Raw genomic sequence first — 18,996 nt, forward strand, 5'->3', positions numbered from 1 at the left:
ATATATATAAGAAAGAGAGAGATATATAGATAGGTTATATGGTTTCCTAGATATAAATTCACTGAAACTATTGTGGTTCTTAAAGAGGGATCAATGAATGAACAGAGCGTGTGTATAATATGTTTATACAAACATTATAAGAAACATGTATGCACATATGTAGCTAATAATGTTTGTGTAAAAAAATGCACTACGTATATATAATTTTATTAAACATTTAAAAAGTCACAGGAATATAAAGTTAATTCACATTCATACTGTTTAAATTGTATATAAAAATTTAAATAATATTAATGTTAATTAAATGTACATTCCTGTGATTTTAAAATGTTTAATTAAGCTACATATGCTCTGAAAGTGTAAATCCATTTTCATTGAGCTTAATAAACCGTTGCAATGTACATTTTCTTCATTTGATGAACTAATGAAAAGTCTCTGATGAGGTGTGTCTGGTTTATGCCATTCAATGAAACACGTATAAGATAATAATTTAAACAATATGAATGTGAATTAAGTGTATATTTCTTTGATTCTGAAATGTTTAATAAAGTTACATATGCTCTGAAAGTGTAAATCCATTTTCATTGAGCTTAATAAACCGTTACAATTTTAACATAGCCTTATTGAATATATACATTATAAACGTATATCTTTTAAGGAAAACGCACACAAACACACACATGGGGCAAAACACTAGATTTGATATCTGGAACATTTTTGTTCTTGTTTTTTTTTTTTTTTTTAGGAAGGTGGTGTTCGATCAACACTGCTGGGGAGCAATGATATAAAATACTCTTTTTTTTATCAGGTTTTCACGGTAAACAACTGATGATCGCTAAAATACATAAAGATGAAAATGTAAAATGAAATAGAAGGAAGATAAATGAAATTTAAAAAATTTAGGATGAAGGAAAAAAACAAATAAAAAATAGGGAGATGGTATGGCAGTTACATAATTGGAAGGGGGGCGTTAGAGGTAAGCGATGAGGGCGATTAAAATGGGGTGAAATTCTAATATAAGCATACATGGAGAAGGTTTAAGACGAAGGAGTACAGAGTATGGAGAAAGGTGTTAGAAAGAAAAAGCATTAGGTTTCGAAATAACTAGGTGTAATCTCTATATGATGTTTTTCTTTATTGAACTGACAAATAAATTCATATATACCTATATTTATATTTTGTCCGTAATCTATATATGACTTTAGTTTTCTTAATGCTGTCAGTCCGAAGCAGGTACAAGTTTCACTTTTTTTGTTTTCAAGTAAGATCTTTGACTTACTTGTTGTTTCATCAAATACTCTTGCATGCAAAATCCGATCCCGCATTTTGCTAATTCCTACCCTCTGATGAGAAGGAAAGTATTTCCTCGAAACTCCGAGGATTAAGGACTATCCACTTATCTATTGTTTCCTTTTCAGATTAAATATGTTTTTAACTCCTTTCAAAGTGTTTTTTAACATGTTTTATTAACTGTTTGCTTGTATTATAAGCTCTATCTCCTATTTGGTTTTATCGAGCTTTTACATCTGGCTGAGATAACTTTATAAATATTAATTCTTTAATATTTATAATATACTTTAATTTTACCATTTTGGATCATTTTGGTAAATTTAATTGTAATTTTTATTTTATATATATATATATATATATATATATATATATATATATATATATACTTTCTTGAAGTTTTACATTTGGATTTTACCGTCACTGGATTTTTTATCTTCCACCAGACTATCCATTCATGTGTAATCACCTTTTTCTTTACCATATTCCCTCTGCTTAACTTATTTTGTTTTCAAGTAAGATCTTTGGCTTACTTGTTGTTTCATCAAATACTTCTCCATGCAAAATCCGATCCCGCATTTTGCTAATTCCTACCCTCTGATGAGAAGGAGAGTATTTCTTCGAAACTCCGCGGATTAAGGACTATCCATTTATCTAGTGTTTCCTTTTCAGATTAAATATGTTTTTAACTCATTTCAAAGTGTTTTTTAACATATTTTATTAACTGTTTGCTCATATATATATATATACTTGTACCTGCTTCGGACTGACAGCATTAAGAAAACTAAAGTCCCACTCCTGATGATCTGTATGTGGAACCTGATATCTTAGTCTGTGAAAAACACCTTGAAGTCGTAAAAAGTTTTGTCTACCTTGATAGTACCTTATCAAATAATGGCACACTTGATGCGGAAATAAGACAGAGAATCAGCAAGGCATCAGACGCATTTGGAAGGTTACAAGATAGAGTCTGGTCTGATGGTGATCTAACTTTGACAACTAAAATGTCAGCATATCAAGCATATGTACTACCATTCCTTCTCTATGCCTCTGAAACATGGACCTTGTACCGGTCACATATAGAACAGCTCAAGAGGTTTCATCAGCACTGCCTTAGACACATTCTTGGTTTGAAGTGGGACAGTTTCATTCCTGATATATATGTCTTAAATAAGGCCAAAACAACCGGTATTGCTACCATTGTTATTAAGACCCAGATGCATTGGACGGGTCATCTTGTCCGGCTTGATGACTATCAATTTCCAAAACAGTTGTTCTATGGTGAGCTACTTCTTGGCAAAAGATCCCAGCACAAGCCCAAAAAAACGTTTTCGTGATAGCATCAAGGAGAGTTTAGTGAGCTTTCATGTTCCTGTTGACAGTACGGAGTCCCTAGCGCATGATCGCAAAGAGTGGAGGGCACTGATATACAGATGCGCAGAACACTTTGAGGCAGCCAAGATAGACTGAGAGAAGGTCAAGAGAGCATGTAGGAAACGCCAAATCTTGTCGTCCAGTCATGGAGTTCTTTGGATCTGTGAGGTGTGTGATCAGGCTCCGTTGTCTAAGGCAGGTTTTGTTAATCACATGAAAGCGGACAGTGATATGGGTTCCGTTGCTGTTAGTTTTATCCAAACCAATAAACGTTTTCAGTGTCAATGCTGCTTAAGGGTGTGCAAGTCGCTGGCAGGACTGAAAAGTTATCTTTGGGCACATGGACTTTCAGTGAATAAGGGAGTGGCACTCATCTGACAAGACGTCGCAATCATCATCATGATATATATATATATATATATATATATATATATATATATATAAAATGAAAATTACAATTAAATTTACCAAAATGATCCAAGATGGTAAAATTAAAGTATATTATAAATATTAAAGAATTAATATTTATAAAGTTATCTCAGCTAGATGTAAAAGCTCGATAAAACCAAATAGGAGATAGAGCTTATAATACGAGCAAACAGTTAATAAAACATGTTAAAAAACACTTTGAAATGAGTTAAAAACATATTTAATCTGAAAAGGAAACACTAGATAAGTGGATAGTCCTTAATCCGCGGATTAAGGACTATCCACTTATCTAGTGTTTCCTTTTCAGATTAAATATGTTTTTAACTCATTTCAAACTGTTTTTTAACATGTTTTATTAACTGTTTGCTCGTATATATATATATATATATATATATATATATAATGGTTATTAATGAACAAGAAATGAGTCTGAATATAATCATCGACATTTCTCTTTATATATATATATATATATATATATATATATATATATAAAGAAAGAGAAGTGCTGCCACATCTGAGCTGATATGGCAGCAATAATCTTTATATATATATCATTCAAACCCTACCGTGTTTGAATACATGGTTAAGTGACAGTTTTAGTAGTTTAGAACTGCTTTAAAGCTTCACCGCTCACTCATTTTTTGACCAAATTTCAAACAATTGTTACAGTTTATAGATCACCTTCTCAGCTATATTGTGAAAAAAATTTTTTCAATTTTCGTTCAGTAAAAAAAAAAAAGTTATGAATTTTCTGGTATTCAAAATTGTTAAAATACGTAAGGCCGTGAGCGACGCTTTTTATGACTGGTTTCCATAGCAACCACGTTTCTTCAGCGACTACTGTTGCTACTAATTCACTAATGAAAGCATGAAAGGGAGATAATTGGGGAGATTTTATTGAAAGCAGACGAGTGCCATACATTGTTATTACATATGTGTTTATGGGGGCAAAAAAAATAAGACTAAAATTAAACAAAGAAGAAGTGAATTTATTGGAAGCCTGGAAAAATCATGGTTTGCAGTAGAAAAATGCGAGCATGAAAAGTAATATGGTTAAGCTTAAACATGGAAAAGTAAAGCACTAGTTGTTAAAACTGTAAAAAGAAAAGGGCAAGATATTCTAGTAAAAAATATAGTAAATTTATAACTTAAAATATTGCAGCATTAAGAATTTTTTAAATTCAATTCATAACTTTATATAATTAATTCTTAATGCTGCAATATTTTAAGTTATAAATTTATTATATTTTTTACTTGTCGTTTTCTTTTCCACTTTTAACAACTAGTCTTTTACTTTTCCATTAACTATATTACTTTTCATGCTCGCATTATTCTATTATAATATATATATATATATATACTATTATTAAATTATTTTATATATATATATATATATATATATATATATATATATACGAAACAGGTCTGTATGTCGATGACTAAAATATATTTTATAAAGCTCCCCTCTTCGGTAGAGCACTCTCGTAAATTATCTTACTCGCTACTTAATTTAGCTGAAATAATGCGTAGCTCGCGATTTGTTTACAAACAAAACGTTTGAGCCCTCTACGAGTGGCGGACGGATGTTTATTTAAATAGGCATTCGGACAGTTTAATTTCGGCCACCGATTCCGTAGTCAGGGGGTAGGACTGCCGACTGTCATCACGACGGTTCTAGGTTTGATCCTCGGCTTGGGAGAGGTGTTAGTCTAGCGGCACTGATGAGTTGTGAAACAACGAAACAGGTCTGTATGTCGATGACTAAAATATATTTTATAAAGCTCCCCTCTTCGGTAGAGCACTCTCGTAAATTATCTTACTCGCTACTTAATTTAGCTGAAATAATGCGTAGCTCGCGATTTGTTTACAAACAAAACGTTTGAGCCCTCTACGAGTGGCGGACGGATGTTTATTTAAATAGGCATTCGGACAGTTTAATTTCGGCCACCGATTCCGTAGTCAGGGGGTAGGACTGCCGACTGTCATCACGACGGTTCTAGGTTCGATCCTCGGCTTGGGAGAGGTGTTAGTCTAGCGGCACTGATGAGTTGGGAAACAACGAAACAGGTCTGTATGTCGATGACTAAAATATATTTTATATTATATATATATATATACTATTATTGAATTATTTTTGATATATATATATATATATATATATATATATATACTATTATTGAATTATTTTTGATATATATATATATATATATATATATATATACTATTATTGAATTATTTTTGATATATATATATATATATTATATATATTATTAAATTATTTTTGATATATATATATATATATATAAGGAGAAGTGCTGCCACATCTGTGCTGGAGCTTCCTGCCTTGACAGGAAATGGTGCGTGCGTGTGTGTGTGTGTGTATATATATATATATATATATATATATATATATATATAAATAATTTTTATTTACACAAACAGAACCGTCTACGGAATCTAGTGGGAGAGGGCCTTTCCACCTCCCTACTTCTGTCTCTCACCGAAAAGAATTTGCGAGTCTGTTTCTCCCTTATTGTTACTTTTATGGTAGGTGTTAAGCTCCATTCTATGGTCTTTTCCCATAAACCGTTCGCAACAAAAACTTACTCGGCTGCGACAACCGCCAACAATTTCCCTCGCACCCTATCAGAGCCTAGAATTACCTAGGCAGAGTTTCTTTCCCAGAACTGTCCGTGTGCGGAACACAATACTATGTGTCTGCTTCCTGATTAACTATAACATGGTTGCCTTTAAATCTAATATGAATAAATTACTATGAACCGTCCGTTAAAATAATGTATGCCCTATCCAAGTTCCACCATCACTGATCTTGTTGTCTCACCATCTACCCAACACTTAACACTCATCCTAGAGTGGCCTCCTAGCCATTGATAAGTGGTGGTGACCCTCCAAGTAATATATATATATATAAGATTCTCTCTCTCTCTCTCTCTCTCTCTCTCATACATGTACACATCCACCCACACATAGCTCACGGTAGGAGCAGGGTGTGCACTAAGAATAACTCCCACGATGAATCATGCCTACAGTTACTCAACCCTTTCTAAGACCTTTCCCCACCCTCTACAACCTTTCATGTTTATCTAGGTCAACAATAGTCCCCCCTTCCCATCTCCAGACTACACTTCATTCCCCCACCGTAACGTAATGCAGGTCCCTCGGCACAAAGCCTTACTCAAGCTGGCATCACAGTGGTGACTGCTGCGGTGGCAGCTTTCTGCATCCCTGTTGCATCAGATACAGTGAAGAGAACCCCCTCCACCGCCTCTTAAACCCTACCCCGTCCCTCATTAGCGTGGAGATCTCGGCAGGATGGGAACAATAAAAGACGCCCTGGAGAAGAACACAGGTGTTATGTTAGGATATACGTTGTTAGCTTCTGAAATTAGATCGTCAAATTGATGAATAGAAATAGGAAATTCTATGAAATAAACAAATGATGATTATTTGGTGTCGTTGTGTGCCAGAAATTTATATTTTTTTACCTATTTTCAAAATGAATTGCTTTAAAATCGAATAAGACGTGATGAACAGAATTTTACCAAAGCCGTCAACTTGAAAGTGATCTTCGTTTCATTTATTTAAAGGATATTTTAGCTGACCATCAGTTTACGCGCCATGCTGAAATTCTGTCTTCGAAATCTAGTGGACGAGGGCCTTTCCACCTCCCCACTTCCTCTTTCTCACAGAAGAGACGTTGCGAGTCTATCTCCTCTCTATCGTTATTTTCATGACAGGTGCTCGACTGAGCTTTAATTTATGGGCCCTTTTTAAAAACATCCGCAACAAATACTTGTCTAGCTACAATAACTGCCAATAATTTCCCTTACTCTCCATCAATGCCTAGAACTAAACGAAAATTCCATGAACAGAGTTTATTTCCTACAACTGTCTGTTTCCAGAACGGAATATTGCGGTGCTATTTCCAAGCTGACTACAACACGATCATTTTCAAGTCTAATGTAAACAAGTTCTTGTTGAGCTGTCCTTTTAAATAATCAAACTATACCCAAATTCCACCGTAATCGATCATCACGATGTTTCAGTCTACCAGATTCTCATTAACCCTTATCCTCAATGGCTTTTGGGCCTTGATAACCGATACCCCCCCCACACACACCTTGTAAAATATAATTTTTTTTTTTTTTTTTTTTACATTTTCACTCCAAACAAGGCACATTGCCACTTTGGTGTAGGGGGCTACTATCAGGGGCAGCAACTACTGGGGCACTATGTTGGGATTTGGGCAACAAGATATCGATTCACGTTACACTTGAACTTCTGCATGTCAGTACAGTTAGGGAAGCAGGGACCTGGAATAGAATTCCAGAGTCTAGCGGTTCTGGGAAAGAAACTACTGGAGTAGAAAGATCTTTTACATCTGGGGATCTCTTCTGTGTGGGGGTGGGATTTAGCTGCCTGTCGGGTTTGTTGAGGGTGTCTATGTCGTGGGGGCACAAGTGTCTGCAGTTCGTCAGAGCATTCACCATTAAAATACTTGCAGAAGAGGCAGAGGGATGCAACGTTTCGTAGATGGGACAGAGGCTGAAGCTTAGATGCCAGTTCAGGGCCTATCAGATTGGCGACTCTCTTTTGAACCTTGTCTAGGAGCGAGAGACTTGCAGCAGATGCACCAGCCCAAATATGACAACAATACTCCATACATGGGAGAATGGTGGCCTTATAGAGGTACAGGATACTTTCAGGTGTTAGTAGTTTTCTAGCACGGTAGAGAGAGCCTACCTTTTTCGCAGCGGCCCTGGCAATGTTTTCAATATAATTGTTCCAACTCATGTTTCCTGTGAACGTTAGGCCAAGCAGTTTGAAAGATGTACTCTCAGACAGGGAGTCACTGGCCATTGCTATTGGTGGCAGAGAAGGTTTCTTGTAGTTATTGAAGGAAACCAGTTTAGTCTTGACAGCATTGAATGTGACCATCCATTTATGTCCCCATTCCACTACATACAAATAAACAATAGTTATTATTTAGGAAGCCATTCATAATATGGGGAGGGAGAATTTTTTTTTTTTTTTTTTTAAATATTCTGTACTTTCACCTAACAATTTAATAAACAAAATATCTATATAAATAAAATGGTGGATATATGTGCATCTGTATGTGTGTAAATATAACCGATAAACATTTAAACTACTAGTTACATAAAACACTAAATTTAACAGGGAATAGTAATCATACACCAAGAATGGTTTATAACGAGTAAAATCTTTGTTTGGATGGATGAATAACGCGTACAGAAATATGTAGTTAAAATTCAAAATGTCTATTTAAACTTGCCAACATATTTTTATTAGTTTGAACGTGCATAAAACTAACCATAGCTAAAAGCGGTTCAATTTTAAAACTTTGTCTGTGTGTCGGATTAGCTCAAACGGTAGGGAATGTGGTTGGAGCACTAAATGTTTTGGTTTCGATTCTAGCTGATGGCACCCAAGTCATTTTTTTTTTTTTTTTTTTTTACTTTCTAAAGCAGTACTATATATTAAGTACAATATAATATTCAATAGAGAATTGGCTCTGTGATAATACAAAATAACAACCAATAATTAAAATATATTTACACATATTTTCTGACCGGGCAAGGCGGGGCGCATCCCCCCACTAGCAATAAATAAAACTGTAGATCATGCAGTTAGAAATAACACACATACACAGATCCGCGAGAAGTAGTCAGGAAACGTTTTTATTAATAAAGAGATAGAACGTGTCTTAGCGCATTATTATGTTGATTGAAAAAACTCAAATTGCAACAAATTAGAGGCACCGGTAGAAAGCTTCCCATAGAAATGCAAGATATTTTGTGATTGTAATGTTGTCCAGGAAGCAACACATAACCTCAGTCGCAAAGCAGACAAACAATAGAAAACAACTTCAACTCATTTTTTTGTTGCGGGTTAGCTCTGTAACAATAAATACAAAATCTGCATGGATTAAAATATATTTAAGCGTTTTTTACGACGCAGCAACTACCATGAAAATCCTATCTAAAAAATAGCATAGTCCGTAAATTGCACAAGTATCCCAAAAAGATTATCTATAATATATATCTCACCTGTCTATTTAAATGTATGTATGTTTGTATGTCAGGCTAAAACTTTTGACAGAACCGACGGATTTTCACAAGATCAGTATCATTTTGAAGCTCAACCCTTCGGACAACAAATATCGAAAAACTGGCTAAAAACATTAATTCCTTCACCTCTAGCTGTGCACTTTTCTACAGGGAGGGGGGGGTCACTTTTTTCGCCAATATTTTCTAAAGTCATCACCTCTTTTCGATTGTTTAGCCTTAATTTAAACCTACATCATTCCGTTTTGGTGATGGGCGCAACAACTTACTCGTCGCGTTTTGGTTTTCACATTCTTTTTTTTTTTTTTTTTTTTTTTTTTACACAGGCATCACCACATTATCAAGGCCAAGAGGCCACTCAAGGATAAGGGTTAAAGAGTGTATAGTAGAAATTGGAAAATATAGTAATCATTAGTAATGAAAATTCGGTAAATTTGTCAACTTATATGGAACGGCTCATCAAGAACTTATTTACGTTAGACTTGAAGACAACCATGTTGTAGTCAGTCGGAAAGCAGGAAAACGGAAGACAATTCCTCCTCCGTGGTACGGGTTTGAGCTTGCCTGTTTACTACCACTTTTTTTTTTGCGCTCACAATTTTCCTGGGGTTTTTTTTTCACTCAACCTTCACCCTTGCACCCACCTCCACTTTCTTTTTGGCCTTCGTGTCACAGGTTCGAGCCTACCTGCCTACTACAACTTTTTTTGGAGGGGCTCAACACAAACCTACAAACATATAGTATTGGTATTGTGGGAGGTCAGGTTGGTGATGTAGTCCAGCGAGTTCAGGTCGGAGGGGGAGGGGGCAAGTGAGAAAAGGGTACAAAGTCGAAGCACTCCTGAAACCAAGCCTGGGTGTCTTTGGACTTGTGGGCCAGCGCCGAGTCCTACTGCCACATCCAGGATTTGCCAGCGGTCACCTGATTGCGCCAGGGAATCAATACACTCTTTAGCACATCAAGATACACTTTGGTATTGATTTTCAAGCTGACTTCGAAGATTTGAGGTGGCATAATACGGCTCTCGTTTGAAACCAAACCAACGATCATAATCATGGCAGAAACTTTGTTTTCATCACCCTCGGCATGCCCCTGTTGTTCATGGCAATGGTCCTGTTGTCATAACTTGAATTGGTAAAGAGTATGAGTTGTACAGTGGCACATCTCCAATCTCGCTTGTTGAATATTGTGTCACTTTCAGACATGATAGAAGGCTGCTATCGATCTTGGGATTTCTACACAGTTGGCCAACTAGTAGATGGTTTGCAACAAAAAAGAAAACCGGTTTTCATCAAATGGAAATGAAATCATGTCGTCTTTTCTAAGGCGACAATTTTATCATTCAACCCTGTACATAGAAATCACTTCACATGTTCGGGGGGACAGAACAAAGTTTCTAAGCAGATTCAGGAAGCGAGAGAGACGACATGTTCTAAAGATGAAGATAGAAACTAAGTGAATTTGTCTCGAGACTCTGCCTGTGTGTTAACTATTTTAGGGCTAAGTAAGAAAGAATACATGTGGTCTGTCTCTCAAAGAGCAACGTCTCTTAATAAAAATTTTGAAACCCCAGCATGTCCCTATTGCATTTCCCATGCAAAAAGTAGATTCTACTTAAGTTAAACAGATCACAATGATGAGATCAACAGCCATGCATGGAAAAGTGACCATCGAAAAATGAGAACCAGCGATCACGTATGTATGTAAAAAAAAATTTTATTATTTGATTTGTCTTATTGATCGCTCACTGGCGATAACACGTGCACAAGTACGCGTTTGTTGGAAACTATGTGTGGACAGTTTGTTTAACCATTGTTTATGAAAGTGTTACACCTATATGATAATGTTAAGAACGAGCATGTCAGTCAGATAACAAACAACAATCTATATGAAGACCTGAATAAAATAACAGTAGATCTCAATGGCAAAAGGTTAAAATGTATCAGGCATACGTGGAAAAGAAACAAGAGTTGTTATGCCAACTACTGATGCAGTAAAATGAAAAGAGGAAGGTCAGTCATCACATACGTGGATCAGTTAAAAAAAATTACACCTGTTTGTCGTTAGAAGAACTAAAGAACTCGATGGAAGGTCATGAAATACCAAAGATTTTAGTCTATGATGTCCAAGCTCGATTGAACTAATAGGCATTCTATTTTCCGACCTTCGTCACGAGGCTATAACCATTAATAAAGGTCTAGAAACGTCAACATCTCATAATCAATTCCTTTATCCAGATTGGCCAATCGCAAAAATAATCAATTTCTTTCTCATAATGGAAAAAAACTGAAAAACAAAATGACTTTTATGTGAAGTGTTCCAAAAGTAATGCCTCCTTTCTTTTTTTTTTTAAATCTGCCCGAACAGATGAGAGCACATTGCGAATTGTATTGTTATGCTGACTTAACTAATCCATTCATGACCTGAAAGTTTCGTTCGTCTGTTGCAGATATTGACGGTGTGAGAAATAACTCCTGTCATGGACGCATGTCAGAAGTAGAGATGCGTCATTGAATTCTTGGCAAAAGAGAATGTAGAAGGGTGGTAACTATGTGGAAAAATAAATTCTGAAGACTAAAAGGTTGCTCGTTTTAATCTTTGTAGTTCTTCAACTTTTAACTTTTAGGGGTTAAAAAAAAAAAGAGGAGATAATGGAACAACCCTCGTATGACAAAGTGCATTCCGGACGCCCATGCACAGCCATCGTTCATTCCTGGCAAAAGTGCATTGTGAATGGTGATGACTATGTAGAAATATTAATTCTGGGGCACACAAGACTTTTGAATTGACTAAAGCTCATTTTCAGGTCAACATAACTGAAAATATTACAAAAAAAATATAAACGATGTCTTAATAATCTAAAAGAAAAAGTTATAAATTTGTGGTTTAAGTAATAACAATATATATAAAATAAATTGCAACAGTTAAAAATTTGGAACCTGATATTCAATCTTTTTTTCTCAAAATAATTTACCCAACTTATAAAACATCTACCTTTGATATTCTCATCCAAATATTTACAAAAAAAAAAAAAAAAAAAAAAAAAAGAAAGAAAAAAGTGTGTTACCAATTTTAGATGGAAGCGATGGATGGTGAGAAATAAACTTACATTGTGAAGTAAACACCGCTAAGCATCTCAATCAGCAATGATGAAGAGACAGGAATGCGAGTCTCCAAAGTCTGTAAGGATCCATTCTTCATTTCGGATTTTTGGTAGAGGCCTTGGAAAGTTGAGCTGGAACTGCTTATCAGGTTGCCGTCAATCTCATCAGCATTGGGAAACGTGAGTCTGCTGAAGCCGGTTGTAGCAATCCTGAAATAGAAATAGAGATGATGCAAGAAAACAAACCATCACATTTCTGAGAGACAGAACATAAATTTCTCCATTTCAGTCAACAAATACATTAAGAACATTGCCATTCTTGTTTTAGGTGTGTAGTTTTACCACTTATTAATATATATATATATATATATATATATATATATATATATATATATATATATATATGGATAAAAATAGTTATCCACAGACACGTTTTAACTGTCAGGACAGTTCATCAGCGTGTCTAACTATGACAGGATTCAAACCTACGGCCCTCAGGACTGTAGTTGAATGCGTTAACTATATTAAGAAATTAAAAAAGTCCATCTGAAATTAGGTGCTAATGTATTGCTTATTGATTTATGCCATAGCATTTTTGTTGTTAATTTTTAGTGATAATTGTATTACTGGTATAATTAGCTTTCCTTGGCCTTAGAAAGTTGTCTCTCTCTTTCTCTTTATATATATATAAATAAATGACAAAAGGTCTCTCATATATGATGATAATAATCCAAAAATTAACATATAAGATGAAAATAATCCAAAAATTAACATATAAGATAAAAATAATCCTCATTTAAAAAAAAGTCAGGAGCAACTTAAATTTTTGTTTGTGCAATGAAATAACTTACTGAGAGCAGGTATGACACAAGGACTGATGTGATTGGGGAGACATTGATGCAATGTCTGCGTTGTAGCACTGCATCACATAAGATAGAATTTCTTGTCTGCAAAAAGAGAAAAAAAAATGAAATTAATGCACTTTCATTTGAAATGACAGGAGTGTAAAAAAAAAACCAAATCATCCACAATTTTTGTAACCTTTTTTTTAAACAAAAAAAAAAAATAATAATAATCCGCTGTGTCATCCATTGAGCTCGGGTTAAATTGTTTGACTCAGGAAAGAGTTTGTAAAGCCAGTTCAACTCAATTTAATTGCCCAAATTCACTTTGAATAGTTGCGTCATTGGTGCATTCGTTACTGTACTTGGAAGTCTATTCTAAGGTTCAGCGATTCTGATTGAGGAAGCAGTCTTCCTTCTGTTCAATTAAAATCGGCAGTGAAATAGTGTCTTGTAGTGCCGACATAAGCCTCTTTTTGGTACAGGAGTGAATAATAAGTTCCGAGGTATATTATAATGACAATTGAGAAGATTGTAAGCCAAAATGAGATCACTGCGTAATCGTCATCACTCAAAGGAGAAAACGTTGTTTTTGAGTTGGCTTTCATAAAACAGATCTGATAGACCCTGCACTATTCAAGTAGCCAGTCTTTGAAATCTCTCCAGATACTGGATAGCACATATTAGAAGGGGCTTTGACACTATTAACAGTGGCCTGATGGAGGAGACATAAGAGGAGAAATATTTCAAGAGTAAATTTGTAGAAAGAACGCTGTATGAGAAATAGAATACTCCTTGCTTTGCTAGCAGCTTGGATGCAATGTTTAGATGGCTTCAAAGACGAATCAACCAGAAGTCCAGGATCTTTTAATTCATTCAATTCCTTGAGCAGAGCTGCATTATCACCGAAAATAAGAGCTGAATCAGAAATAGAACCCACTGGTAGCGTTTATTGGAATTAAGGTCTAAGTTTCATTCAATGGACCATTTCCAGCTATGTTGAAGGCTAAACTTAAAATTGTCAATTTCACTTCTACAAGCAACTAATTTGCAAATAGAAACACGTTCCAACTTCTTTTTGTTCAACTTCAAAATATTTTCTTTCTGCTCTCTCTCTCTTACTTTTTCCTGATTCAAATAATTCGACCTTAGCTCAGCGGGTGCTCTAACGGTCACAGTATGAATCACGTGGTCTCCGCTACTGCTGTAACAAAAGGATTCTCCTGGCCAAACCAAACCACAACTCCAGTTCAAAAACAAGTAACAATGGTTTATTTTGGGATATGTTACAATGATAGCTCAATTAAATCAAAACATAAGTCCAACCAAGCATAAACAACAACAGAAACACAACTCACCCTTTTGCTGGAATATATATACATCACTTGGACCACACCATGAGATTACTTGAAATAATCAGCTCTTAATTTATGACCATTAAAAATTACTGACTATGAGGCCCACCATCTGGTAAGAACATTACTTTTGGAAAATATCAAGTGGTTCATAAACACAGCATTGAACCTTATATCCAAGAAGACATTACTATTACAAAGATTTCAGCCATATTTTGGGTGGTCTTCCTTCGCTCAGTTAAATATTTCTACCATTGCAGGCCTATCACTTAAATGCATTGTAGTTATGCAACCCACTAAACATGCAGCATTCAACATGTTTACAATACCATATTATTTCATATGCCTTATATTGACATTGAATCAAAACTGTTTATGTTTCAGAATTTTTGAGATGAGGATTAGTTATTCGTATTATTTGGATTCATCGAACTACTGTTATCATCTTGAGTGCTATACACAACATTTTGGTCAATATAAACTTCAACCTTCTTCAGGAGTAACTTGTCGAACTCGGGAATGTTTCTATCGAACTATGAAATTTGGACGGAATTTCAAGCGGAACCCTTTATTTACTTTACGGAGGTAGCATGCTTTTGTTCCAACAACCATGACTGGATAGAGCCCCTAAGTAATTTGCAATTGTATTTTTCGGTTGTAGCATCCACTAGGATCCATAGTGCAATGATTAGAATACTCGGAAAATTCAATTGTAAAAGTGATATTCTCCTGGATGTTGAAGGTTCAATTCTCAGTGTGGGCGACCAAAAAATACAATTGTGAATTACTTAGGACCTCTATTCAGTCATGGTTGGCGGAACAAGAGCATGCTACCCTGTGACATAAATAAAGGGTTTCATTCGAAATTACAGTCTAAAGTCCTGAGTTCGAAACATTCCAGAGTTTGACAAGGTACACCTGAAGACGGTCAGAGGTTACATTGACCGAAATGTGTGAAAATGACACTCAAGATGAGAACAGTAGTTCGACGAATCATAGCATGTTGATGTAAACCATATAAAATATTATTAAAAAGCAAATCAGTCTAATTTGATATGCTTTATTATTTAACATATAAAGTTATCTTGACGAATTTGAAAAATTGGATGTAAATAATATTTATGCTGGAAAATCAAAATTTGTTTCTGATTAGCTAATTTTTATTTGTTATTGTTGTACCATGTTCTTAACAATATAATAACATACTTTGTTGGAAACTAATTTTTTTTAAGTTACTACTTAGAATATCACCTATCTATAGGGACAACTATTTTGTAATGTCTCAAGTGGTTTACAAACAAAACATATAACCTCTTATCTAAGAAGACATTACTATTTTCAGACTTCAGCCTATTGCCTGGGTGGTCTCTTCTCTTAGGTAAATATTTCTTCCATTGCAGGCCTGTCGTCTGCATGCATTGCAACTGTAACAGAGCACGTATAAGCACGTGTGAAAATATCAGCAGCAGCCGGAGGATAGCTAACTAGCACAAGTATTAGCAGTAGCAGTAACCGCTTGAGCACTATGCAAATTAGCAAGTGTGCGTGGGCTTGTGTCACAAGAAAATCTGATAGAAGACAAGTACACGCCGGAAAAGATGAATGTGTAAAGTCAAAGACGAGGAATGGCTGGTTATGGCCAGCATGTAGTTGAGGAGAGAAGTGTGCACCAGATGTGATGGATGTGTGACTCCATGGCGGTGATGAAAGACTTTTAAGCTGCTGTCGAGATGGCAGGGTTTTGTTAATCTCATGGCAGACAAAATGAACATTAAAAAAAAAAAAACAAAAAAAAAAAACAACAACAAACAAAAAGCATTGTTCGGAAAGTAATGGTCATAAATGCCTTTTGCTAAAACAGAAAAAAAAACCGAGTCGGACTTTTTTATTTTTATTCGTTTGTTCCTTCATTTGCGATGGTACTGGACAGCATGGGGCATCCGAGAGAATCTTGAACTGTAACGAATACGGTTCGGGCATAACCGCCACGTTACACAACTATGCAGCCCATTAAGTATGCAGCATTTCATGTTTACAATCAACAAAAACTGATGCATTTGAATCATCTCAGATCCGTAGTGCCACTTTAGCAATACATCTTTGCAATTTTCACATGGTCCTTTCCATGAGTACCCGATACTAAAAGGAACCAATGACGACAGAATAAAACAAGTTGAAATAAAAAGTTTGCACACACATTTAACAAAATTGCAGCTAACATCTCAAAGAAAAGAGAAAATGTAAAATTTTAAATACTCATGAGTTACAACTTATTAAGGCCAAACGCCACTCAAGGAAAGGGATTAATATGATGGGTAGATTATCAGGTCATTGATGAAGAATATTAATAGAGGATTGGAAATGAATGGAATAAACAAATTTGATGACAAGTATTTGTTGATATTGGATTTGATATGATTATGTTGTAACCAACAAGGAAGCAATCCCATGGTAATATGCTGTACACATAGCAAGTTATTGAAAATGATGCTTGATGTTATGCATATGGAGGAAGAAAGAAAAGTTCTTTGCAGTAGTGGCAATTATAATGAGAGCTTGCCGTAAATGTCTTACAAGGAGGAACCAGAGATTGAAGCACAGCCGAGAACCTTCCAGGGAAATAACAATATAGAGAAAGACTAGCAATGTCTCTTCTGTGAGAATGAGGCTGTAGTGAACAAAAAGAGACGCCCCCCCCCAATTGGTTTTGATATTTCGTTTTATTATCTTTTCTGAGATTAACATCGATTGGTCCATAAAAAGTGAGAAACTTTGTTCCTTGTTTTGTTGAATGTAGTCTTGACTCTAGCATTTCTTAACTTTTTTTAGTGACTCTTAATGGCCAGTTCACGACATATGCGGATAAATTCGTTTTTATCCTTTTCACGTTTTTTTTTTTTTTAATCTTCTTTCAGCTTTTTTAATAAACGAACATAAAAATATTATAAAAACCTAATATAAGTGAACACTGAAAAAATGGGTAATAAAATATCCAAAGCGAAAAGACATCAAGTATTTATGCTTTCACGAATATTTCCATTATGAAAAGCTCTCTTCATCTATTATATAAAGTTGTTATTGTGTGTGTGTGTGTCCAGTTAAAAGTAAAAAAATCACACAAGGTGCACTAACAGTCACACACATACAAATATATGTGTGCGTGTATTTGCGAATATAACATTAGTCATTAGAAAACATACACCATCCTCATTCTTTCAATCTATTTCCCTCTAAACTGTGTAAAGCAGAATGCATTTTTCTTATGGAAAAAAAATGAGTCTCAATTTTAACAATTTTCCTAGCCGGAATAATTATTTTATGAATGAAATCTACATAAAATACATTATTTTCTTGCAAAGAACATGGTAGAGAGAAGATGAATACCAACAAGTCATAATCAAATATCGATGTCAGACACAGTGCTATTTAGGTCTGACTTTTAAAAGCCCTACTGACTAAATTTCATCTATTAGATAGATATTTGCATACATGTATAGCATATGCACGGCATAATCACGTTGGCATGCCAGTTTCCGCTGGATTACCAAAGTTAAGCAATGTCGAACCTGGTCAGTACTAAATGGGTGACCATTTGAGACTTCCAGGTGCTGTATGTGGTCTCTGCTTATCTTGGCATTGTTTCCAGTCGTCCTGGATTTCTACTTGCTACTGGACTCAAACAGTGCCAATTCAAGAGAGGTGTGGTTGGGGATTGTGTAGCCTTTGCCTCACAATGTCATGAACAGCTGCCCCTACAGAGGGTATTCTTTATCTTTCAAAACTGAACAGAGGCATCAATAGCATATGCAACCCTCGTGATGGACAATCCCAAGATAAAAACATCCACTGCTGCTGTCGTTGTTTCAATCTTATTCGGCAATATAAATATGATGGTGTGTGTGTTATTTTGTGCATCACACATCTTTTTTCTTCAGAGTGACTGTCATTTAATTGTTATGACCTTCCATTTCTTCAAATAAATAAGTTTACCAATAATCCTTTATATATTTTGGTTTCGATTAAGGAAACTCAAGTTTATATATATATATATATATATATATATATATACATTTTGGTTTGGATTAAGGAACTCAAGTTTATATATATATATATATATATATATATATATATACATTTTGGTTTTGATTAAGGAACTCAAGTTTATATATATACATTTTGGTTTCGATTAAGGAACTCAAGTTTATATATATATATATATATATATATATATATATATATTTATCTTCATCTTTCGGTTCTAATTCAAGCTGATGCACCCAAGTCATATGGATATATTTTTTTTATTTTTGAAATCGCTACTTTATAATATATAAGAATCAATAAAACATTGACTCTATAATGATATATAAGAAATTTGCATGAATTAAAATATCATATTTAAGCTTATTTTATGACCAGACTATGTCGGGCGTCCCTACTAGCTCAGATAAATACTTTTGCAGTTTAAACAAAAGGGCTACAATAATATCAGA

General features: G+C 34.8%; 1 protein-coding gene across 3 annotated transcripts in view; it reads right to left on the reverse strand.

The window, feature by feature from the left end:
* LOC145248143 (hyccin-like) overlaps positions 1-18,996 on the reverse strand; it is a 710,814-nt gene that overhangs the window by 39,221 nt on the left and 652,597 nt on the right. For all 3 annotated transcript variants that reach the window (XM_080109963.1, XM_080109964.1, XM_080109962.1), the window contains 2 exons: positions 13,158-13,253; positions 12,313-12,516 (listed from right to left, as the gene is read on the reverse strand). In XM_080109963.1, the coding sequence (XP_079966089.1) occupies positions 12,313-12,516; positions 13,158-13,253 (300 nt within the window). The remainder of the gene's footprint in view (positions 1-12,312; positions 12,517-13,157; positions 13,254-18,996) is intronic.

Source organism: Euprymna scolopes, chromosome 26 (genome assembly GCF_053919585.1).
Source record: "Euprymna scolopes isolate OS-2025 chromosome 26, ASM5391958v1, whole genome shotgun sequence".
Taxonomy (NCBI): domain Eukaryota; kingdom Metazoa; phylum Mollusca; class Cephalopoda; order Sepiida; family Sepiolidae; genus Euprymna; species Euprymna scolopes.